This window comes from Peromyscus eremicus, chromosome 2 (assembly GCF_949786415.1).
Source record: "Peromyscus eremicus chromosome 2, PerEre_H2_v1, whole genome shotgun sequence".
In the NCBI taxonomy this organism is placed as follows: Eukaryota; Metazoa; Chordata; class Mammalia; order Rodentia; family Cricetidae; genus Peromyscus; species Peromyscus eremicus.
Genome location: NC_081417.1, coordinates 37729578 through 37755083, shown reverse-complemented (window position 1 = coordinate 37755083; position 25506 = coordinate 37729578). Strand labels below are relative to the sequence as shown.

The 25506-nt window shown below is 39.0% G+C and overlaps 1 protein-coding gene across 1 annotated transcript in view; it reads left to right on the top strand.

Annotated features, from left to right (window-relative positions):
* LOC131903435 (uncharacterized protein C8orf34 homolog) overlaps positions 1-24819 on the top strand; it is a 152796-nt gene extending 127977 nt beyond the window's left edge. Inside the window, exons 6-7 of the mRNA XM_059254009.1 lie at positions 13028-13200; positions 24031-24819. Of these exons, the coding sequence (XP_059109992.1) occupies positions 13028-13200; positions 24031-24214 (357 nt within the window). The 3' untranslated portion in view covers positions 24215-24819. The remainder of the gene's footprint in view (positions 1-13027; positions 13201-24030) is intronic.
* The last annotated feature ends 687 nt before the right edge of the window (positions 24820-25506 follow it).

The following is a 25506-nucleotide window of genomic DNA, read 5'->3' as shown; positions in this document are numbered from 1 at the left end:
TGTTAGCTTTATGTCCAGAACAGTTATTACAATTTTAAAAACTGGCCTTTCCATTGTAAGATTGTTACTTTTATAGTAGTTCTTAGAAAAATGTGCACAGACCCAGATGTGCCATGAAACACAAGCAACCAGAACATAAGCAGTCAGAAAAATATCCACTGGAGATCTCAACGGCAAAGCAAAGGACAGGCTTCCCCGCTGTTCTCACTCAAGAAACGGACTTTACAGCGACTGTGCGGCTTTCCGAGAAGTCATCAGAATTACTGCTGTCCTGTACACGCTGGACTTGAATCCCTCAGCCATGAATATTTAAATGGATGCATAATCGTGATGATGAAGATAATGTATAGTAATGTCCTCTTTAGTGCTTGCTATAGGATAGATGTTGGTTAAGCACTTCACATAGATTATGCCATTTCACGTGGCTCATTTGCTATGCACTGGAGGAGCTTTTAAATTCTCTACTTGTATCGTCCCATTTAACATTCTTTAACTGGGAAATGAGATTCTGTCCTTCTTTGGTAGGTGGGAATTTGACATGCAGAGAGATTGATGGACTTACTGGAGGTTGCGTACCTAGAAGGTAGAAGACTGGACACAGAGCAGGGGTGGGACGCATCAGTGTGGGACATACCAGGGGTGGGACACATAAGGGATGGGACATAGCAGGGACACAGAGCAGGGATGGACACAGAGCAGGGTGGACACACAGCAGGGGTGGGACACAGAGCAGGGGGGACACAGAGCAAGGGGGACACAGAGCAGGGGGGACACAGAGCAGGGGTGGACACAGAGCAGAGGTGGACACAGAGCAGGGGTGGACACAGAGCAGGGTGGACACAGAGCAGGGGTGGACACAGAGCAGGAGTGGACACAAAGCAGGTGGACACAGAGCAAATCCATGTTGGCAGCCTCTGCAGTGGACTCAATCAGTGGCTCCCCGCATTGCCTGGGGCAAAGTAATCACTCAATTGATAACCATTTTATTAGTAGAAACTGTTTCTTCCTGGTGCTCACTTTTGTAGACTTAAATTAACTAAGCTTTGGTAAATAAATACTGGGTACATAGCTATCCAGAGCTTTTCAAACAGGAATTTATCATATTTAAAGTCAACATTCTACAACATTTTGGCACTCTTCTCATGATCAAGACATTTTATTTCAGCTCTTTTATGGTAGTAATGATTCTCATTTGTTTTTATGGAGTGGGAACTGAGCAAGAGTTAAGACGGTGTCCTAACTAGGTTTCTATTGCTGTGGGAAAACATCACAACCAAAGGCAACTTACACTTCCAGAAAACATCCCATCACTGAAAGAAGACAGAATAGGAACCTGAAAACAGGAACTGATGCAAGGCCATGGGAAACTGTGATGATATTTTATTTGTGCTCTAATAAATAAAGCTTACCTGGAGATCAGAGGAGAAGCCAGCCACTATATTAACATAGAAGTCAGGCAATGGTAGCACACGGCGTTAATCCTATCACTCGGGAGGCAGGGATCTGTCTGGATCTCTGTGAGTTCAAGGCCACACTGGAAACAGAGCCAGGCGTGGTGACACACACCTTTAATCCCAGCACCAACCATAGAGGTCTGGAGGTCTGTACAGACAGACAGGAGGTGACAGAGCTGGGCAGGAAGAGGGAGTGATGTAGCTGGGCTGAGAGAGCAAATGAGAGAACAGAATAGAAAGGCACATAGGTGTGGGTAGACAGGAAGTAGCTGAGGTGAGGTTAGCTTGTACCTTTTCCTATTTCCCTGATCTCTCAGGTTTTCACCCCTATATCTGGCTTCGTGTTTTTTATTTAATAAAACGGTTTAACAATTTGTCTACAGAGAACCACTGCTTACTGGCCTTCTCTTCTTGTTTAGCCCACTTATTTTTTTTTAATTAAGAAATTATTTTTATTCATTTTACATACCAATCAAAGATACCCCTCTTCCTCCTGCCCCTCCAGCCTCCCAACCCACCCCCCATTTCCTCCTACAAGAAGGTAAAGCCTCTCATGGAGAGGTACATTTAGTAGAGGCAAGTCCAAATCCCTCCCCCTGCCTCAAGGCTGTGCGAGGTGTCCCATCATAAGTAGTGGGCTCTAAAAAGCCCACTCATGCACCAGGGATGGATTCTGCTCCTACTGCCAGGGGGCCCCTTAAGCAGATCAAGCTACACAACTGTCTTGCTATGCAGAGGGCCTAGTGTAGTCCCATGGAGGCGCCTCAGCTGTTGATCCAAATTTCACGAGTTCCCACTAGTTTGGTTTGATTGTCTCTGTAGGTTTCCCCATCATAATCTTGATGCCCTTGCTCATAACATTCCTCTTCTCTCTCTTCAACTGGACTCTTAGAGCTCATCAGCCCACTTTCTTATACAACTCAGGACCTCCTCCTCTGGGTGGCTCTGCTTGTAGTGAGCTGAGCCCTCCTACACTAATCATCAACCAAGAAAATGTCCCACAGTCTTGCTCACAGGCCAATCTGATGGGGACATTTTGTCAGTGTATGTCCCTTCTTCCCAGAGGGCCCTTGCAAATATCAAGTTGGTGAAAATAAACAAACAAACTAACTAACCAGAACAAATGGTGTCCCACAATTAGTATTTTAATGGGGGAAATTAAATATGTGTGCATTCTGATGGAGATGGGGCTGGAGAGCTAATTCGACGATAAAGGAGCTTGTATGGCTCTTCCAAGTGACCAGAATCTGGTTCCCAGCATTCATGCTGGTACCCAAAGCCTCTGTCCTCCATGGGCACCTAAACTCATGAGTGCATACTCATAACACACACATACTCAATAAAATCTTTAAAAAGTATGTAGTGAGATGACTGTTGTGTTAACTCCTTAAAGTACAGTCTTTCACACCCAGAACAGCCCTGAGAAAAATCTGGTGATATCCATCATATTCATAGTTAGGAGTTGGTCAACCTGAAAAGATTCACAAATATGAAAATATACTTGAAAATTCAGATTTGAATATCACTTAACTCCAAAACCATATTTCTACCTTCTATGTTGTCTCTCCTTCTTAAAAAGCTGACAATTTCTAAGACAGCCTTTGGAAATTATTTTATGCTGACTAAGCGGGTAATGGGAATCCAACACTGTCGCTGGTAAAGAGCACCAGAGGCCACTGGATGGCTGCTGTACAAAATGTGCAGTGCAAAGGGGAGATATCACCTTAGAAATAGGGGCATCTCTTCTCCAGATGACTTTCTGCTGATTCTTCACCAGAAAAGTAGATGTAAATTTTTGTGGCTTATTTTGACACTATTTGGAGAGAGTTTCCTTGATGTTCTAGTACAGCAGGGCATACTTTAATTGTTAATGACCCAGAGCTAGAGAGATGCTCAGCATTTGAGAGTATGGCTGCTCTTACAGAGGACTCCAGTTTAGTTCCCAGCCACTCACCTGATGGCTCATAACTGCCTGTAACTCCAGTTGCAGGGCATCTGATGCCCTCCCTGGCCTCAGCAGCCACCAGGCACACACATGGTACACATGCATACATGTAGGCACTCACACATACACATAGGATAAAAATAAGCAAACCTTTAATAAACAAATAAATCACTATGATCCTTTGTCCTGCTTCTAGAACCTCTTGTCCACATGTATTATGTGATATTAGGGGTAGTAGAGGAAAGGAAAGCAGAGAAGTCTTTTATGTGCTTTGGTGGTGTATGTTTGATTTTTAAAAGATAACTGCTGTAATATTAGGGGAAATGGTTAGCATATTTTATTAGAAGTTTGCTAATATGGTTCTTGCCCATTTTTATCTTTAAAAACCTGTATCAAAAAGATGAAACAAGGAAACAATTTCCAAGGAAAAAACAGATTATATTTAAGTCAAGAATGAAGCTTAAGTGTATCTATAAGTACAGGGAGTTCTGAAATCATGACTAGGAACTGAAGCAATGGCTCAGTGGTTAAGAGCACTTGATGCTTAATCACGAGGACAAGTGTTCAGAACCCAGTACCCAAGTAACAAGCCATACACCCCACAGCTGCCTGTAATGCCAGCCCCAAGGGATCGTATATCCCACTTAGGCCTCTGTCTATGCACAGATATATATATATATATATATATATATATGTGTGTGTGTGTGTGTGTATACTCACATAGACACATACACAGATGCAAAAAAACTCTTAATAAACAAATTAAATGGGAGAAGATATATAAATTCTACTACAAATGAACCATATGAGGAGTTTGTTGACCGAAAAATATCTTTCTTAGCGATGTAAAACAATGGTTAGTCTTGTCACAATATAAATACCAATGCATATCTATCAGACTTAAAAAGTCCCCAAAGTCTGTCAAAATGCTGTTTGGATGAGGCTTTGGTAAACAGGCACATGGGCACATTAATAGTGAGAATATGAAATGGTACAGACACTCTGAAGGAAAATGTTGCAGTATCTTAAACATTTGATGTGCAGTTGTTTATCAAGATATCCTACTCCTATGGTGAGTTACTTTTTTATTGCTTTGACGAAACACCCAGCAACTTATAAAAGAAATCATTTCATTAGCCTTTTGGTTTCAAAGGGTTAGAGTCTATGACATAGGAACAGAGGCAAGGCAGCAGAAACAGCCGTGAGCTCACATCTTGATGGAAATCACGAGTCAGAAAGAAAGGACATATTGAGAATGGCACAAGTATTTTGCAGCCATTTGAAGCATGTGACTGCCTCCATTGACATGCCTCTTTTAACAAGGCCACACCTCCTAATCCTTCCCAAATAGTTCCACCACCTAGGGACCATGTATTCAAACATATGAGTCTGTGGGTGGCATTCTCATTCAAATCACCAACCTTCTTAAAGAATATACTGGCAACATGTAACAAGATTTATACGTATGATTATATACTGTCATATTACTTTAGAAGCTGAAGAGTGAAAACAGCCAAGAATTCATTAAAAATAGTACTGAATAAACTTTAGAACATTGACTTAACACAGAATTATATGACCTTAAGAATGAAAGAATATATTTTATAGAGTGATCCCCAGTTATCTTGTTAAATGAAAAAGTCAAGGAGATGAAATGTGCTTATAGCATGCCCCCATTCATTAAGTGCATGTAATGAAAGCATACAAACATATTTGCTTATCATCACACCAAAGTATATATAACAAGACCTCTCATATACTAAGACACATATACATCCACCCATCTGAAGTTACTCTATGTGCTACCTGTGGAATAAGAGAAAGTACTTGGTGTATGGATAAAGGAGGGAGCAGGAATGCAGTTGATCTTTCAGGATTTTGAATGCTTTACTTTAGAACCAGTGAGTATTTTGTATAATTTTAAAGCAAATTTAATATTTGTATCTTAATCATATATTCTTATATTCTAAGGCAAAAGAATGTAACTGTATTTCAGGTTGTGAAATAAAGAGATATAAATGAATTAGACCATGTCTTTAGAGCGAGCCATCATATTTCTTCACAGGGAATGGGTTCTAAGGACAGCACAGCAATGCAGTTTTAGACTGTTTTCTTCATGTGTTTTGTATTGTATGCCAAAGAACTTATTATGTTAGTCTATTTAAGAACTTGAATTTGGGAAATGGATAAAGAAAATACATATATACATACATTTATATAAAAATTCTATAATCCCAATTTTAAATAGAAGATATCATGCTGAGGTAAATAGTGGGTGTGATTAGAAAACCGAAAGTTAGTAGACATTGTATCAATTGATGCAGGTCTGCCCCAGCAAAAAAATGGTAAAAATAATAGGTGAAATGTTCATAATTCCAGAAAATCAATATAGTCTCCAGCTGTCAGTCCCAGAAGATATTTATTGATGAGAGAAAAGCCCTAAGTTCAGTTTGGGAAAACAGAAAATACTGTCTCAAGTTGGTGATGGCCATCAGTACAGTCAGTGATGGTCATCAGTATGGCCTGTGATGGCCATCAGTCCAGTCAGTGATGGCCTTCAGTACAACTAGTGATGGCTGTCAGCCCAGCCAGTGATGACTGTCAATCCAGCCAGTGATGGTCATCAGTCTGGTCAGTGATGGCTGTCAGTACAGCCTGTAATGGGAAAGCAAGACCAACACCATGTACTTTTTGATGTGAGTAGTGTGAATTACTTTGCTGTTATTATTCTAAAGAATTCATGACATGAGTTTGAATACAAGGGAACATCTGAAATACACTACCCAGGATATTTTCCCAAAATAATAAATTTTAATTCTTTAAAAAAATGGAGATTATGGATATCAAAGAGACACTGAAACCTGTTTCAAGACATAAGGAAATTTAAAGAGCTATGTTTGAATTCCACATATGACCTATAATTTTCTTTTGTAATGAGCAACAATATTCAGATAATTCAGATACTTGAGGACAGAAAGTTGGCAATTAGCAATCGTTAATTATTGGGTTTGAATGTCATACGGCAGCCATATTAAAAGGTGTTCTATACTTTAAAGTACTTAGGGGAAAAAGCATCACATCAGAAGTGGTTCTGGGAACATTTTGTAATATAAAATATACATAGACCTCCTACAATATATGCAAATGACAAAACAAAGTGACAGGCAAAATAGCAATTGAGAGTCAAACCACAGTGTTGTTAAATTAAGTGACATTTGGGCAGCCTTGCCGAGATAGAAAGGGGTCCTTTACTATGCTTTCTGCTTTCTTCTTCCAGGAAGACTGAGTCCCGAGAAGATTTTTTTTTTTTGAGACAGGGTTTCAACTGTGTAGCACTGGCCAGCCAGGAACACTCTATGTAGACCAGAATGGCCTCAGACTTAAAGATCTGCCTACTTCTTCCTAGGTGCTGGGATTAAAAGCATGCACCACCATGTCTGACAAGGAAAAACATCTGAAAAGCTTATTTGTTAGTTTTATCAACTATTATAACTCAATAGCCATTAGCACCTCTAGTGCAGAGTTTCTAGTCTTCAAATATTCCACATTACCAGTAAGTGAAGTACCTCAGAATCATGTCTGCTTCCAGATCTGGAGCAGAGAATGTATAAAAAGAAACTCTATTGTTTCTCACTAGGATGAGCAAACTACTAAGGAAGACTCAGACTCGCTCAGGAGTGAAGTAGAATTGTCTCCTTCTGGGGAAAGTTGAGAAACTGGAACATGAGTAAAAATAATAACTGAGATGCCGTGAGTGATGCCAGATCTTACAAAACCCATATTTTCATCAAAGACTTTCTTAATCATTTTTAATATGTCAGGGATCCACAATTATTATTTTTAAAGTCCAGCCAGAGCAAGGAGAAAGAATAAAGCTACAAATTGTCCCCTCAGGGTAATCCAGCATTTGATGACAGTGTTTCTTTTATGAAAGTATTCCAATAAATAAATGCACGTGGAATTATAAAATTAGACAGTCACAGTTTCTAACTCATGATGATGAATTAGTGGATCTAAGCATATGGTCAGTACTGCCTGCCTCACTGATGAACAGTCCTTGGGAGGTCATGTGCCTTGTGATGAAAACAGATCCGTTCTCTCTGAGCAGTATAAGCAGAGAAAAACAACTTCCCTAAGACCATCTGGGAAATTCTAAAGCTAAATATTGACTGGTATTAAATAATTATTGTTAACTTATGTTAAGTAAGATAATGGAATTTATTTACAACACACTTTCATCTAGATCTAACTGAAAATCTGCCAGAACTGAAAAGGAGAAGGAACATTTCAAGCTGTTTTATTTAGAGTTATATAGAGGATGATGTAGACTGTGTAGTACTCAGAGGGAAGTCTCACCACTTCAGAATTTTTGAGAAATAACAATATTATAAGAGAAAATTAATCAGAGTAAGAGAATTCTAATTAATAGCAATATAAAAGACAGTTGGTTGTAATATAAGGAGAAGTGCTTAGATCCTGTCTTACACAAACAGAGAACTTCCTTAAGACCATCTGGGAAACTTTAAAGCTAAATATTGACTGGTATTGTGTAATTATTGTTCACTTATGTTAAATAAGATAATGGAATTTATTTACAAAACAGTCACTGTGCTAACTTGAACATTAGAATATTTACATATGAGGCTTGCACATAACCAGAGCTAGAAGGTAGAATGTGGAAGATGTGGGAGAGGAGGAGGGAGTTGAGTCTGCAGTGAGCAGAAGATGATAAGAAGATGTGGGGGTATAAAGAAGCTTTTATTCTGTCTGGGCTTGCACTGGTGGGAAAAATGCCCACAATCAGGAAGAAAATCATTTCTGTTATGTGTAAAAACAGTAATTGGGGGTAGCGGGGAGTAGGGGATATAACTGACAGCTATTGAGGGTACCATTCGGATGGTTCTCCAGAGCCTAGGGAAGCAATTGTTCTCTTTCTGGGAGATAAATGGGGAAACAGAGGCTGGGATGGCTAGGTGATTTGCTCTGTCTCTCCAAGCTTGGACTTGGTAAGCCTGAACTAGACATCAGCTCCTGGCCTCTCAAGTCTGACACCAAATTCAGGCATATTCTTCTTCATTACAAAAAGAGAAATTCTGAAAATCATTTAAATGCATTACTTTAATAGCACTACTGACATTCAAATCACATATCACAAAATTCATCCTTTAAAAAGTGCTTATCTTAGTGGTTTATATTTTATTCAAAGATTATGCAGCCATCACCATCAATTAAGTATAGAATATGTTTTATCATCTGCAGAGAAATCCCTGTAGTCATGGGAAGTTTCCCCCAAATTCCTCTAACCTTTCAGCTCACTATGATTCTATTTGCCATCTGTATGGATTTTCTTGTTCTGTAAATGTAACATAAATCATATAATAGGTAGTCTTCTGTGACTGTCTTCTTTTGGTTAGAACAATGTCTTCAAGGTTCAGCCATGCTGTAGAAGTATCAAAATTTCATTTGTTTTTCTTACTCAATAATATTCCATGAAATGGATATATCACATTCTACTTATTCATTTGCACATTATTGAGCACCTTAGTTTATACTCTTCAGTAACTTCAAATGGTGTTTTAGGAACACTCATGTTCATGAATGCTGGGTCATACAATAACCCTGAAATTTTTGTAGAACTGTCTCTACATTAGTTGGATGGTTTTACATCACCCCTAGCAAGCGGGTGGGCTCAGTTTTCTCTGTGGATTTTCCATCATGCTCTGTTATGTCTATGAAATCAGAGCCATCCTTAGGAGCATGGAGTTTTATTGTATCATGGTACTTTATTGTATTTTTTATTTCATTCTGTGATGACTAATGTTGATAATGTATTATTGAGTCATTTTTCCCTAAGGGTAGTTCATTTTTCCACTCATTCAACAAACATTTATTAGATATCCTCAAGAAATGGCAGGTCAGATATTGTGGAAGCTGGTGGAGTTGCGCAGGGAAGATGAACACATTTTCTCTATTAACTCATTGTCCTACTGACACGGAAAGGTGCACCAGTTCGCTAATGGGCATTAAAGTTATCAGAGGAATACAAGTATGTGGGAACCAAAGGAAAAGATGTCAAAACTAATTAAACTTCAATAAGTATATGTCATCCTTTTACAAAAAAATTCAAATATGTCATACATTACAGTGCATAAATGGTAATTAAGTAAATACCTAGGTGTGTAGAATGTACCTGAAGAGTAAACCACTTCCAACACAGAAAGAAGCCCTGTGCAACCATTTTATGTTGTCCTCAAGTGTAATTTTATTCTCTTGCTTTTCTCTCCTCCCCCTACCCCATTACTGTGCCACATCTTTATTTATTTGTTTCTTTTTGAGACAGGGTCCCTCTATGTAACTCTGATGGTCCTGGTACTCTCTGTGTAGACCAGCCTGGTCCCAAACTCACAGAGATCAACTGTCTCTCCCTCCTGAATGCTGGAATTAAAGGCATGCACCACTACTCCAGGCTCACATACACCTTTCTAACAATATCTTTCCTATTTATCTATGGTTTAAATTTTTTTTATAAGTGATGTTTTGTTCCAAACATCTGTTTTTTTTTTTTCAATTTTCTCTTTCAAAAACATGTGGTACTGTGGCCATGGATGTTTCTACTTCCTTGCCTGTGTAAACAGTGCTATCTCTTTGGTACAGAATTAGAAATAGACTCCTGCAGCAGCATGGCCTATACTTCCTGTGCCTTCTCATCTTCACCAGATGGGGCAGCATTCTTTTTTAGATAAGTGTTTGTGTCAGTTTATATGTCTACCAACAGTTCAGTATAATGCTTTTTCTCCTGCACTGTCTGAAATCCAACATTTTAATGAAAAAAAAAAAAACAAAACAACTCATCGACTTACCTGACAATCTTATCATATTTAACAAGGTCCAACCCCAGCTAGTATCTTTGCCTACTTTTTACATCTTTTTTTTTCTGTGAGTTTATTCTACATTCTAGATGTTGGCTTCTGTGTGTTATGTGTGTCTTAAGTATGTTCTCTTATTTTGATCATTGCCATCAAGTTCTAAATTGTGTTTATTATTAGCAGAAAAATTATTATTCTCTGAAATGTCAGTGTGTTGTTAAGAAATCTATTCTTACATGCAATCATTAAAATAATTGTCTTAAAAAGTTTCTTCTACAAGTTTTTAAAATCACAAATAGGTATTTGACCCACCCAAATTATTATTGTTCATTAGAGCAAAAATCTGAGATATATTTTCCCCCACATGGAGAAAAAAATTCCTAGAATCGTTTATTGAACAGTGTTCATCTGGACACTTTGCTTGATTCCATTGGCCTATCTGCCAATTTTTTGTTACTGTGGTAGGTTTGGCTCAGAGTGTGCCTTACTTAGATGTGTGTGGGAGAATTGGCATCTTCACATTTCTGAGTCACTCCATGAACATTCTCGTCATCAATTCAGCTGACATTTGATCAGTTTATAGGAAAACCACATGTTAACTCACACTTGTCTCTGAAATTTCTTAATTTTTCCATATAAAATAAATATATATGAATGATGACAGTTTTATTTCTTTGTTTCCATTGCATGATAGGGCTGGTGTGGGGAAAAGGAATGATGAGGTGTGTGGAGTCACTGTTTGATGGCACACTGGGATGCAGACTCCTAACTGTGCCTAGGTGTGGGGACTGAACTCCCTGGCAGGACAGTCAGTTCTACAGTCAAAACCCGATTCCCGTGTGTGTGTGTGTGTGTGTGTGTGTGTGTGTGTGTGTGTGTGTGTTTAAATATATTTAATTTTCATTTACTATGGTGTGGTTATGTACTATTGAGAATAGTTTACTTTATTAAAACACTTTAAGAAAGATATATACATAGAAATACATTTACTGAGCTTAATCCAGTCTAAACAAAATACAAACAAAAATCTGTTTCTTCAATCTGTTGCACATGAACAGACTAAATTCAAGAATTTTCAATGGCAAAGTATTTTTTTAAAGAAGTAGTACTTGTTTCTTCCATCCTTTTATCAACATCACCAAACAAAGAGCTTCATGTATTCAGAGAAGTACAAGTCAGTGATCAAGTCCCATTTCTATCCTGTACATCAGTGGCTTCCCGACTGCCCTGAGCCCATGTGCAGCTCTCCCCATTGCCCTGATGGCCAGCTATTTCTCACTGAATTTCTGTGCCGGCTGGAGTTAACCATCCCCACTATCACGCCATTTATGCCTCTGCGTGCTCCACTTTCCAACGGCAATGATGTCTATCACTTCATTTAACTTCCCAGTGAGCAACCAAAGGGTTATTTCAGAATCTCTGCTGCTCTCGGCATCTTGATCTTGCCAGATCTTAAGTTCTGTTTCATCTTTTCATTTACAGTTCCCGCAGCCACTTGTTTTGCAAAAGCAAGTTACCAGTTCTCCTGTACCTGGAAGCCGATAGCAATGAAAACCTGTGTCTATTGCGCCCCATTGTGTAAACCAAATTAATTAATAACATTTAATCAATGCCCAGTCTTTTTCTTGTAACTCAGAGAAATGTCATTTTAATATATTCTAAGTAACATTTTATATGGTCTTGATTTTTAAGATAGTATCTAAGCTACTATGTATTGCTTTAAGTATTGTGATTTTTATTATGTCTGCATATTTAAAAGTTCTATATACTATATTCTGCAATACATTTGTATGATATTTTGTGAATTATAAAGGCACAGAACACCAGGTCTGAATTTTTGAAGAGTTGTTCAAAATTCTCCTAATACGGAAAGTTTCCAGTAAAGGAGATTTAAGCAGAATGTGTTTCTTAAATCAGGACATTTCCTGTACTGTACAGTATATATTTATAATGGAATATTGAAAAGACAAGGAAATGCCAAGCAAGATATTGAAATAACCTACAGTCTCTCCTTTTAGACAAAATCATTATTAAAAGCTGTTCTTTATTGTTATTGCTTTCCCCAGCACAGCAGGTAGTTCTTAACACATACTAAGCCTTAGGAAAAACTAGTGAATGATTGATGAGTGAATTATGAATCAAATGATGAATATAAGTCCACATGAGCCTTCAGACAAAAATTATATTCCTTTATAAGTACTTTTTTTCCACTTAAAGGATTTCCAGTAGTCACATATTTTCTTGGCTATATCATAGCAAATTGGTAAATTGAATGAGTTGTCTCACTTCAAGTGTATGAAAAGAGACCAGCATGTTTTCAGCTAATCCCATCTATTTGTCGTGGGTATTTTCCTATTTCTGTTGCTTCCCTGAAAGTGCAGAATACATCACAGTGGGAGAAATGCATCCTTCCCACCCTACATCCTCACAGTAATGTCTTCTGGCTGCAGCTCGTTCCCACAAGACCGGTTACTCACCTTTCCCAGTTGTGGTGAAACACACCTGCACACTGTGGGCCTGGCAGCCTCTGTCCGTCCACCAAGAATGCCAGCCCCACTCTCCCTTTCTTTGAACCCATGCAGCCCCGAGAATCCGAATCCAAGATTTCACTCCTAGAGAGTTAATCACGGTGATCTCAGGAATTAGCCTAAGTCACAGAGAAAGGCATTGAGCTTGAACGGCGAGAAGCAACGTTATTTTCCTGTTATCAGTTAACAAGAAAAGGTCATCTCAAGCTGCACCTTTTATTTTTGTACTTGCAGGAGACAGTGGCTTTCAATTCTTCTCTTCTGAGACCCCGCGTGATTGGGGAGTGGATTGGCAGAGCGGAAAACGATGCTGATCCCCTGGCAGCTGAAATGCTGCAGCCCCCGGTTCCACGGAGTAAGAACGACCCATGGGAAAGCGAAGAGAGCGGCTCCAGCCCGGCAGGAAGGTGAGGAGGACCTCCTTGGTGAATTTCTGATAGGAGATTACAAGAAATAAACTTAGTACACGATTTTGTTCTTTTCACAAAGAAAATGGTTAGACTCTGCATATAATAAAAAAGTTAACTAGATTTTCATTCCATAATGTGTCCTAAAAATATATAATTAGACTCATCAAAAAGAAGTAATGATTTACTCTCTTTAAAACAAAGCTGCCTTATAGAGTGAAGATGCTTGCCCCAGCCTCGGGATCACAAACTCCCTCAAATTGTCCTCTGCCCTCCATACACGTGTGAAATGAGCGGGAAAACTCAAGTGCATCCACACAAAAACACATATGCTCTAAGCTAATAAATAAACGAACAAAACTGTAGTTAAAAAACAACAACAGTGTGCTATTTAGATTTTGTTGTTGAAGCCTCCTCTTCTTTGGGCAGTCCTGCACTTGGACTTAGGACTTTGTAGTATACAAGGCAAGCGCTCTACCTCTGAGTATCACACCTGGGTTTGTGTTTTTCTTTCTCACTTTAGCCAGCTCCATTTTTTTGTTAATAGCACCAAGTGGAGACGTAAGTTCAAGGTTTTAAGCTGTCAGTGAACACCAGCTATAACACTGGGTTAAGAGTTGGATGACAGAGACTCAAAGGTGCTAGGAAGATGAAATCATTAGGGAAGAAGAGAACTATTAAGTGGATAAGAATTATGAGCTATAGTTAAGGTGGACTATAGAGAAAAGTCTTTGTTATAGACATTTAAGCTTACAGATGATAACTGTGGTTGGATATAATTATTATGTTTTCTTGGGTTTAATTTCTAAGCTATAATGTTTTTAAGAACTTTAAAATATAATGTTTTCATTCCTGTTCTATTGCTGTGAAGGGACAACGTGACCACAGCAGCATTTAGATGAAAGTATTTAAATCAGTGGTGCTTAACCTGGGGGTCACGACCATCACAAAACACTTATTTCTGATGGTCTTAGGACCTAAGACTTCACTCAGTAGCAAAATAAGTTAGGAAGCAGCAATGAAAATAAATTTATGGTTGGCAGTTCTTCAAACCATTGGATTTATGTGTTTTTCTGATGGTTGTGGCTCAAAGGTTGGGAATCACTGATTTAACTGGTGGCTTGCTTACAGTTTCAGAGGGTTAGTCCATGATCATCATGGTAGGGAGCATGATGGCAGGCAGGTCTGGTGATGGAACAGGAGCTAAAAGCTTACATCATGGCATGCAGGCAACAGGAAGCAGGTAGTAGGCAGGGAGAGAGCCAAACCGGGCCTGGCATGGGCTTTGAATCCCACCTCCTCTAACAAGGGCATTCCTCATAATCCTTCCCAAACTGTCCATCAACTGGGAACCAAACATTCAAATATATGAGCTTATGGGGGACATCTCATTCAAAGCACCCTTACATGTAAGTCTCATTTTACTCAGACTCTGGTTCCCAGAATGGTGGCAGGACATCTGCCATAAGCATCCTGGTACTGAGGTAGAGTAACTTGGAGATGTGAAATCATGTTTATTAGATAAAGCATATTCATCATTACTGTTTTGGGGTCACACTACTCTAAGAAGTACAACTTAAATCAGAAAATGGGCAAGTCAAGGAAGCTGGGGTGCAAATCATTATGAGAAGCTAGAATTATGAAACATGGATAAATGCATTTAAATATTAATGAATAAAAAGGTGGCAGAACCGTAAGTCCCTGTGACTGCTATTAGCTGGTCCCCAACAAAGGTGTTTTCTCTGAACATCATAGTCACAGGAACTTTGTATTTCCTATGTTAAATTTACTATCAACCAATAGCTATTTTTTCTCAAGGAGAGAAAACTATGTTTTCTTTAATGTAATAACTTTCAAGGTTGCTTGGCTCTCACTTACCACTTGGCTTAAGGGGAAAAAGTTCAGAATACTCATTAATGTGCTTCAGGTTTAGAGAAAATTGATTCCATTTCCATGAGAAATAACCTTAAATTATTGAAATAGTTGAAGTGCCCTGAAAGAAGAATCAAGCAATTTCTGAAAGTCCATTTCTCTTCTGGGAAATGCCAGATCAATTTCACCTGTCAATGAGGGTCGTTGTGTCTCTAATGCCAGGCTTATGCAACTCAGTAGACCTTTATCTTTATTCCTTGGTAGATCTTTAATTCTTAAATGCAAAATAGAGAGATGTCACCTTCCATCTTGCTTTCATTTATTCATAAAAATATCCAGAGTTATTTATTGCAAATGTTAGTGCCTCTTTTTTCTTCCTCATTCAGTGAGCTCTTATTCTCCTGAAATTCTCAATCCTTGTTGTATCTGTTGCTTAGTTCATGCAGACATTTCTCAAATATTTGTCCTTATGTCCTAATAAGTCATCTCGGTCTCACTTCACTCTGTATTTAAAATATGAGGTGAGATGCCACTTGTGGATTGAAAAGGTAATGAAGTTCTGGCTATATTTCAATCAATTCAGAAACATCACATATATGTAGAAATCCCATGTAGAAAACATTGGTAACTCAGGTTACAAACTGCATTTCTCCTATCTGCAATTTCAAAACAGGATTTCTGAATTCATGCTGGGGCTCACACAGCATCTGAATGAATAAGAAACACTGGAGATAAAGTTTTAAAGTTTCTAGTGTATAATTGTAGAATTAGCCACTGTCATTAAATAGTAATACACATGCTATAACTTATCAATCTTGCATGTTGAGATTTAAAGCATAATGATATTCCAAACTGTTCAAAGAAAATTTTATTTTCAAGCTTTATTTTATTCATTTTTCTTTTCTCACCAAGGCTGGCACATAGCTATTTTCGATAAATATCTGTTACATGTGTGTAGGAGGTGTGGGCTATCACTAGGCCCATGCTAAGCAGAGCTTATTCACAAAAAAAATTGTCGACAGTCTGTTTTTATTTTTGGTCCATTGCTCTAACTTGGCCTTTCCTATAGAAAAGAAAAGAAAAAAGAAGTCTTGTCTGAGTGGCTGTTATTGCAATATTCACCACATAGACAACTTTTGCTTTTATGCCAAACAACAGATACATAACAAACTAGACATTCACCACTAGACTAGAGAATTAAATTAATGGCAAACCAAACCTTGGAAGTCTTATGGATAGAAACTTACCTAAAGTATTTTCTTAGAGCTTTTATTAGAAACAACATTCCTTAGTTCAACTTTTTTCTTTATGCACCTAAAATACATTATATGAAAAAGTCAACAACTTATGTCATGTAGGGCTGAAAACTAAAGTGTTAAATGCTGGTTACGGTTAAGGTAGTTGTAAGGACAGACAGATAAACTAATAGAATAGCATTGAGACACCAGAGTTAAGATTACGGACCTTGATGGGTGGGTCTCAAGACATATGTGGATCTTGTAATATTACATTCAAAATGGTGTATGAATATGATGGAAGATATTTTCCTGACTCTTCTTTCCTGAATTCTTAAATTAAAAATTAAGAGAGCTCAAGAAAGATATGAAAGCATCCAAATAAGGACAGAAAGGTGGGAGAGAGCTGTTGTGGGGTGGGGGATGTTAGGGAATAAGTAAAGACTTCTCATGCGTGTTCTATATTGCTATCTTGCTAATTCTATAACTTGCCTAGTTAGTTATTGGGAAAGCATGTGCACCCACTGAACATTTAGAGTTTTATTTATTTATTTATTTATTTATTTATTTATTTATTTATTTATTTTAATGCTGGCCACAGTTTCCCCTTCCTCCTCTCATCTCATTTCCTCCACTCCCCACCCCATCCCCATCCCTTCCTCCTCTGTTTCTGTTCAGAAAGGGGTAGGCCTCCCATGGGTATCAACAAAGCATGGTATATCAAGTTGCCTTAGACTAAGCATCCCCCTCTTATTCAGACTGGGCAAGGCAATCCAGTATGAAGAATAGGTTCCCGAAAGCCAGCCAAAGTGTTAGGGATAGCCCTTGCCCCCATTGTTAGGAGTCTCACAAGAAAATGAAGCTACACATCTATCACATGTATGCAGAGTGCCTAGGTCAGTCCCATGCAGGCTCCCAGGCTGTCAGTTCCTATGAGCTGGGTTAGTTTTTTCTGTGGGTTTTGTTGTGATGTCCTTGAGTCTTCTGGCTCCTATAATTCTTCCTTCGTCTCTTCAGCAGGTTCAGCCCTGAGTTCGGCCAAATGTTTGGTTGTGGGTTTCTGCATCTGTTTCCACCACTTGCTAGTGAAGGCTTTTTGATGATAATTGGGGTAGTCACCAATCTGATTATAGGAGATGACCAGTTCAGGCTACAAATCTACTATTGCTAGGAGTCTTAGCTGGGGTCATCCTTGTAGATTATTAGGAATTTCCCTTGCATCAGGTTTCCTTCTGACCCCAAAATGCCCCACCTTCCATTAATCTATTTCAGTACTCTCCCCTTCCATCCACTCCCAACCTAATCCCTCAAGTTCCCATCTCCACCCTCCCCCAGTCCACCCAGCAGATTTCTTCTATTTCTCCTTCCCAGGGAGTTTGATGCATCCCACCTTGGGCTCTCCTTGTTCCTTAATCTCTCTGAGTCTGTGGATTGTAGCATAGTTATTCTTTACAGCTAATATCCACTTATAAGTGAGTATATACTGTATTTATCTTTCTGGGTTTGGGTTACCTCACTAAAGGTGATTTTTTTTCTAGTTTCATCCATTTGCCTTAAAATGTCTTGATGTCATCGTCTTTGACAGCTGAGTAAAACTCCATTGTGTAAATGTACCTCATTTTCTTTATCCATTCTTTGGACAAGGAAGCTCTAGGTTGTTTCCAGGTTTGGGCTATTACAAATTAAACTACTCTGAGCATAGTTGAGCAAGTGTCCTTGTGGTATGATTGAGCATCCTTTGGGTATATGCCCAAGAGTGGTATATCTGGATCTTGAGGTAAATTAATTCCCAATTTTCTGAGAAATGACCATATTGATTTTTAAAGTAGCTGCACGAGTTTGCACTTCCATCAGCAATGGAGGAGTGTTCCCCTTGTTCCACATCCTCTCTAGCATAAACTGTCATTTGTGTTTTTGATCTTAGCCATTCTGACAGGTGTAAGATGGAATCTCACAGAACAGTATTGACATAAAAACAGAAAGGCAGATCAATGGAACTGAATTGAAGACCCAGACATAAATCCACAAACCTATGGACACCCAATTTTTGACAAAGTAGCCAAAATTATACAATGGAAAAAACCAAAAACTTCAACAAATGGTGCTGGCATAACTGGATATCGGCAGGTAGAAGAATGCAAATAGATCCATATTTATCACCCTGTACAAAACTCAAGTCCAAGTGGATCAAAGGCCTCAACATTAATCCAGTAACATTGAACATGATAGAAGAGAAAGTGGAGAATAGCCCTGAACACATTGACACAGGAGACAACTTCCTGAATATAACACCAGTAGCACAGACACTAAGATCGACAGTTAATAAATGGGACCTCATGAATCTGAATTGCTTCTGTAAGGCAAAGGACACTGTCAATAGGACAAAATGGCAGACTTCAGAATGGGAAAAATCTTGGCTAACTCCATATCTGACAGAGAACTGATCTCCAAACTATATAAAGAACTAAAAATACTAGACATCAAAAACCCAAATAATCCAATTAAAAAATGGTGTACAGACCTAAACAGAGAATTCTCAGCAGAAGAATCTCAAATAGCAGAAAAACACTTAAGGAGATGTTCAACATCCTTAGCCATCAGGGAAATGCAAATCAAAATGACTCTTAGCGTTATTATAATCACATATTTGTCATGTAAGTATAAACAAAAATTGAGTTTAATAAGCCTATATAATTTCATTTTAAGCCATCCTAATTAGACTCTGCAATAGTTGTCTGACTACTTTCTTAAAATGAGTTTATAGATCTTAATGGGGAATTAGTAAACAGGTTCATCAAGCCTTGAAAACATAATCAGTTCCTTTAAAGCTGAACCATCTAATTAAAACAAGGATAAATTCCATAAATATTGTAGATCCAGTAAACTAGCTTCATTAAATGAGAATTGTTATTAGAATGTAAATATTCAATAAAATTAATAGAAATCCCACAACTTGGAATTAAACTTTAAATATTAAAACTAAATGGTCTTTGTATTAAGTTTCCTTTCTTAAAGCTCAGATTGATTTTGATGTTCAATGCACAAAGCCTGGAATTTTTGCCTTCCATAGAAAGTATAGCTGGAGAATTTCTCTCCAGCTCCCACTGCCAAGTTCCTTCAGTCCCAGAGCCCACTTAGAAAATAAACACACAGACTCTTACATTATTTAAACTGCTTGGCCATTACCTCAGGCCTATCATTGTCTAGCTCTCACTCATATTCAGCCCATTTCTATTAATCTTTACTTTGCCACGTGGCTCGTGGCTTACCGGTACTTTACATCTTCCTTGTCTTGGCCATGGCTCCAGCCGGTCTCCCTTTCCTTCCTCCTTCCTCAATTCTCCTCTCTCCTTGTCCCGCCTATACGTCCTGCCTGGTCACTGGCCAATCAGTGCTTTATTTATATAGAGCAATATCCACAGCAGAAAGTCAACAGCTAGGGGCTGGAGAGATGGTTCAGAGGTAAAGAGCACTGGCTGTTCTTCCAGAGGTCATGAGTTCAATTCCCAGCAACCACATGATGATGGCTCACAAGCATCTGTAATGTGATCTGGTGCCCTCTTCTGGCCTGCAGGCATACGTACAGGCAGAGCACTTTATACATTACAAATAAATAAATAAATAAATAAATAAATAAATAAATAAATAAAAGTCAACAGTTGAATACATATATGAGCACCATAAATTCAAGTCATACTGTGTGGTGCTATGGAAAGTAAATCAGGATAAAGAGTAAGAATATGGACTGAAGCAGAGGCAACTCTTTCATACACAAACTTCAAAAACAAAGATGGTCAGGTGTGGGCTTTTCTGGACATGAAAAAATCCGTAAAGCATATGTCAGAGGTAACACTGAAGTTCACAACTGAAGGAACTTGAAGATAAAAATTTGGGGGTAGGCATGATGGAACAGTGGGTAAAAGAAGTAACCGAGTCCCATAGAGGTTTACCCTGGTCCCAGACTGGAACTGGGAAGTAAGTGGCTGTGCCAGCCAGTCTTTAACCAAATGTCCTCTTCAATGTTTTGCTGTTCATCTATTCTTTGGAAAAGAATTCTAGAAACCTCACAAGTCCCAAAATTTTTAGCTTCAGAAAAAAAAAGAGAGAGAGAGAGACTAGGGTGAATGCATGCAGAACCTCCAGTGTTCTTAGGAAGGGGGTGAATGTGTGGAGCCTCCAGTGTTCTTAGGAAGGGGGTGAATGTGTGCAGAACCTCCAGTGTTCTTAGGAAGGGGGTGAATGTGTGGAGCCTCCAGTGTTCTTAGGAAGGGGGTGAATGTGTGGAGCCTCCAGTGTTCTTAGGAAGGGGGTGAATGTGTGGAGCCTCCAGTGTTCTTAGGAAGGGGGTGAATGTGGGCAACCTCCAGTGTTCTTAGGAAGGGGGTGAATGTGTGGAACCTCCAGTGTTCTTAGGAAGACCCACCCATCCTTTCTTCTCATCCCACCCACCACTCTGCACTTCCTGGCTACCTGCAGCTTGACATTCTTTCTACCCCCTCCGTTCTTAGGCTATGGTGCTGGAGGAAAAGGAGGTGTAATCTCTGCCTATAATCCTTGCCCATTGCCTTCTCCCTAAAACAATCCTCTTTTCTTTTTCCGTAGGCACATTTTTCTTACAAACATGACTTAGGAATCCCACAAACCACACTCTTCATACTCTTTACATCTACTCAACATCTTCTCATAGCAATAATTTAGTCAGCCCTCATGTCGTTCTTCCCCTGAACACATTGTTCTCCACACTCTGCCTGACTTGATGGAACAGGCAGCAAAAGTAGTTCCACTCCAAACATAGTCTCCCATCTCCTTTCTTTTCTCACTATTTTTGAATTTTTCCCTTTCACCCATTCACTCCCTCTATAATTTCTTAGATCTTGTCATCATTATCTGGAATCTTAATATTACTCCAGGTTCTTCAACCTCCCCTCATTGTCTGCTGGCCTTCTATTTCATTTTCTCTGGTACCCAACTGAAACTGGAACCCAAAATGCACCATTTGCTTCTCATTCACCCCGTTCCTCATTCTTCTCTTTATCTAGCTCAGTCACAGCCCATGACTGAGACCAGTCCTCTGGGGCTTGCTTACAGTTTTAGAGGGTTAGTTCATGACCAGTATAGAAGGAAGCGGACAGGCAAGATGTGGGAGCAGTAGCTGAGAGCTTTATCCTGATCTGGAGAGAGAGAGAGAGAGAGAGAGAGAGAGAGAGAGAGAGAGAGAGAGAGAGAGAGAGAGAGAGAAACTCTTCCATTCTTGACAAAGTTCTGCCTTGTGGACACTCAGCTCCTTTCTGTTCTGAGATGGGATCAGCAGAGGTTGGAGAACACTTACCACACTGGCCAGGGCCTCTGAACCATGAGTGCTCAAACCTCAAATATGCTAGTCCTGCCAATGAAGCTCCACTTACACCTGCTCTGCTCATACATCTATTCTCCTTAGTCACACAGCATTATACTACTTCTTCTATCCCCAAATATCCAACCCTTGTCCTCCTTTGTTTTTTCCTGAAGTAATGAAGCTGCTCCTTATTTAATGGAAAAAAGAAGTTGCAGCTCTTGATTCCTGGTTTTTCTGTGTCCAAGCCTTCTGCTTTCTTCTGCGGTAGGGGGTGAGCTACCTCAAGTCCCCCACTTGGTCATAGATTCTCAACCTCACTAACCTAGCACAATGATTAACTTCTTTTGTTTATTTCCTAATTCCCTCTCCAGACCTTTCTCATCTGCATACATGCATGCCGTTATTTGAGATATCACTGAGAGGGATCTCTGACAGCATAGCTTGGGCACAGGAAAGCCTTTGTGTCCCCACAGTCTGACACTGTTCATTTACCTAGAGGCATCAGTTCATCAGCCGGAGTATATCCTCATCAGACATCAGGAGGGACCAGCAGGAGCTACAACCAACACTAGATAAAACCGCATAGCAACGGTCTGTTACTTAAATTGTTATTTGCCTTCAAACTAGTTCAGTAACACAAGTTGACTGCCCTATAAATTTCAAGAACTGCACAGGGCACACAGAGTCCTAACTAATAGCCAAATCACACAGGACACAATTTTATAAAATACCATTCATACTCCAAACCATAATAACCACAGCCTGAGTATTGAAAGTCAATTGATACTTGCCTGAGGTACAACACAGGTGGTAGAATTACCTGGGAAGAAATTAAAGCAATCACCATAAAAATGCTTTCATAAGTAATTGCAAAGTACATAGAAAATAATAATAATAAACATAGATTATAGAAATGCCATGAAAATTATAGTACTGACAGAGAATTCTCTGAAATAAAAATAGTGTAAACCTGGTGTCAGGGCCGAGATGACAGATGATAGAATTACAGACTGTGGTAGCAGATCTATTGAATTGGCCTGTTCTGAACAAGCGAGAGGAAATAGATTGAAAAAAAAAGTATGATACAGGGTTGGGAGATACTGCTCCGAGGTTAAGAGCATTTGCTGCTCTTGCAGGGGACCTGGGCTCAGTTCACACATCAGGCTGCTCACAGCCACATGTGCCTCAAGTTTCAGGGGAACCAGTGCCCTCTTCTGGCTTCTGTATGCATCTGCATGTATGTGTTGCACAGACATGCACTCAGGCACACACACATACATATGATACAGCTTCAGTGACCTGTGGGTAAATAAGAAAAGGTCTGAAATTCTTATCAAGTTCCAAGAAGAAAGGGTAAAGTGGGTAGCTTGGAAAAGAATTAAGAGTGACAGCTGAAAACTTACTGAACAGCTAGAAACTGAGGAAAGCCAGGTGGGATAACCCCCAGGCATTTTACACAAAGGCACATTTTAGGTAAACATCTAGAAATCAGCATCAAAGAAGGAATCTTTCTAAATAAAAATTGTTATTTTCATTTTATGTGTATGAGTGTTTGCCCGTATATATATCTGTGCACCACATGTGTGCCTAGTGCCCACAGAGGCCAGAAGAAGGTGCTGGAACTTCTGAGCTGTCATGTAGAGGCTGGGAACTGAACCCTGCTCCTCTGTAAGAGCTGCAAGTATTCTTAACTGGTGAGGCATCTCGTCGGCTCTGAAAGAAGAAATCTGAAAGGCAGGCAGAGATAAGTATCAAACAGCCATTAGGGGAACAATCATTAGAATGGCAAAGGATTTTTTATCTAAAAATATGAGAGCAAAGGGAAGCATCAAAAGTAAATGACTGTTGGCCATACAGCTAGTGAAACTGTGTCCAACACAAGTTCCTGTAAGGTAAGAGTGAATGAAGTTCTTCACAAAGAGGAAGTGGCAAGAGAAAGTCATAGAACATCAGGAAGGAGGAAGGAAAAAACAGAAAATATGAGTGGAAGTGGTAGGTTATCCTCACTAGTTTTGATTATAATGAATAAAACAAAAATGCCATCAATACTCCAACACTTGTTTCTGACTTGACATACACTTGTAGAAATTAGGGAATAATTTAGACTTTCCAGCTCCTACTGGATCAGAAAAGCTTTTCAATATGAGTCTGAGGCACATGGCAGCAATCAGAAAAAGTACTTCCTGTTGTAAGGGCAAGAGTTTGCATCCTCCACACTGGGGGAAGAATTGAGTACAAAGGATGTCTCAGAAACATGCTATTTCCATTATCCTGGGGGAAAGCAAGTAGTGTGCAATATGTTTATGTGACACAGTAGTGGAAGAAGAATGCGTTAGGTTAGTAGATTTTCATTACAGACCACAGCTGACACATCAATTATTTCTTCAGCTTAAAGATGGAGCCCAAGACCAAAGGATTAAAACAGCAGCAGCAGCAGCATAAGAAACTTCTGGCTGCGATGCTTTCCCAGGATTCCTTCGAGTCCATCCACAGCCCCACGCCATCCGTAATAGAAGAAGACATTGACAGTGAAGACGATGCAATGGAGTTGCTGGGTAATTTTACAAATTAATCATTTCTCTTTCTCCTCTTTTCTAGCATTGTAAAAGTGTGCAGGAACCGAGGGGTTTGAAACATTCTCGATAGTTTTGTCTAAGGCAAAGGGAGCCCTTTAACATCCACTTCCCTTCCCTTAGACCTTTATGAAGTTGCATGTAAGAACTAAGCTGAAGCCATGGAAGCATGTGAAACCCTCCTTAGACTGTACTATGTGCTTTGTGTATGCAGCACTCTATACTCTGACTTCACTGAGCTTTATTCTGTGTGCAGTTGTGATAAAATGCAAATCTGTCTGTTTTATTTTCTTGATTATAACCTATTGTCTATAAAATACACCCTCTTCCTAACAAGCCCCTGTGAATGTAAGGTTGCTTTAGGGAAATATCATAAAACTGAAAGATGTCAATAGTAAAGTAGTGTTTGGTGCTTTTCATACATGGTAGGAAGCTTTGCATAGATTTCAAAATCTTCTGAGACTCATCACCTTCCCAAAACTTCATTCATGTTGTAGATATTGTTTTCTTCTTATAGTTTTTTTGTGATCCAAGTATGTGATCCTGTTCCAATAGAAGTTTACATATATAAATTGTTAATTGAAACTCATTTTGAAAAATCATTTTTTTTTTTTTGAGACAAGGTTTCTCTGTGTAGTTCTGGCTGTCTTGGAACTATATCTGTGAACCAGGCTGGCCTGGAACTTAAAGATCCACCCGCCTCTGCCTCCAGAGTGCTGGAATTAAAGGCATGAGCCACCATGCCTGGCTGGAAAATCATTTTTACAAAAGAAGAACATGAAGTTTGCTTTGCAAGTAATTCAAATGTAAAAATGGTGTGTTTTTAATTGATTGATACTAGCTATTATAGAGAATTAATTAAAGCAATTTGTATATGCTTCCATAACAACATACCATTATATTTAAACTGAAAGGAGAATAACTAATGTGATTACATACAGAATATGTGTGCACAGAAAAGGTACTTTCTTTGAATTTCTAGACCATATTTCTAGGAATTAAGTATTGATGGCAGTAAATTATTTTCTATAATAAATTGTAGGTCTCTGTGCATACAGCTGCAAAGGTGTTGTTCAGTAGATGATGGCAGGATTGAAGATCTTTTCTAACAGTCTACTAGCTACCTTGAATCGAAAATTAAGGAGACTATACCATGACCCTTTTCATTAGATGCCATTGGGCTTTGTTTTCATTTAAGCAATCAAGTCTTATTTCCCCACTTACAAATCATGAACGTGGAAGAGCTTCTAGATGTTACCATGGCACTTTCATTCATCTTTCACTCACCACA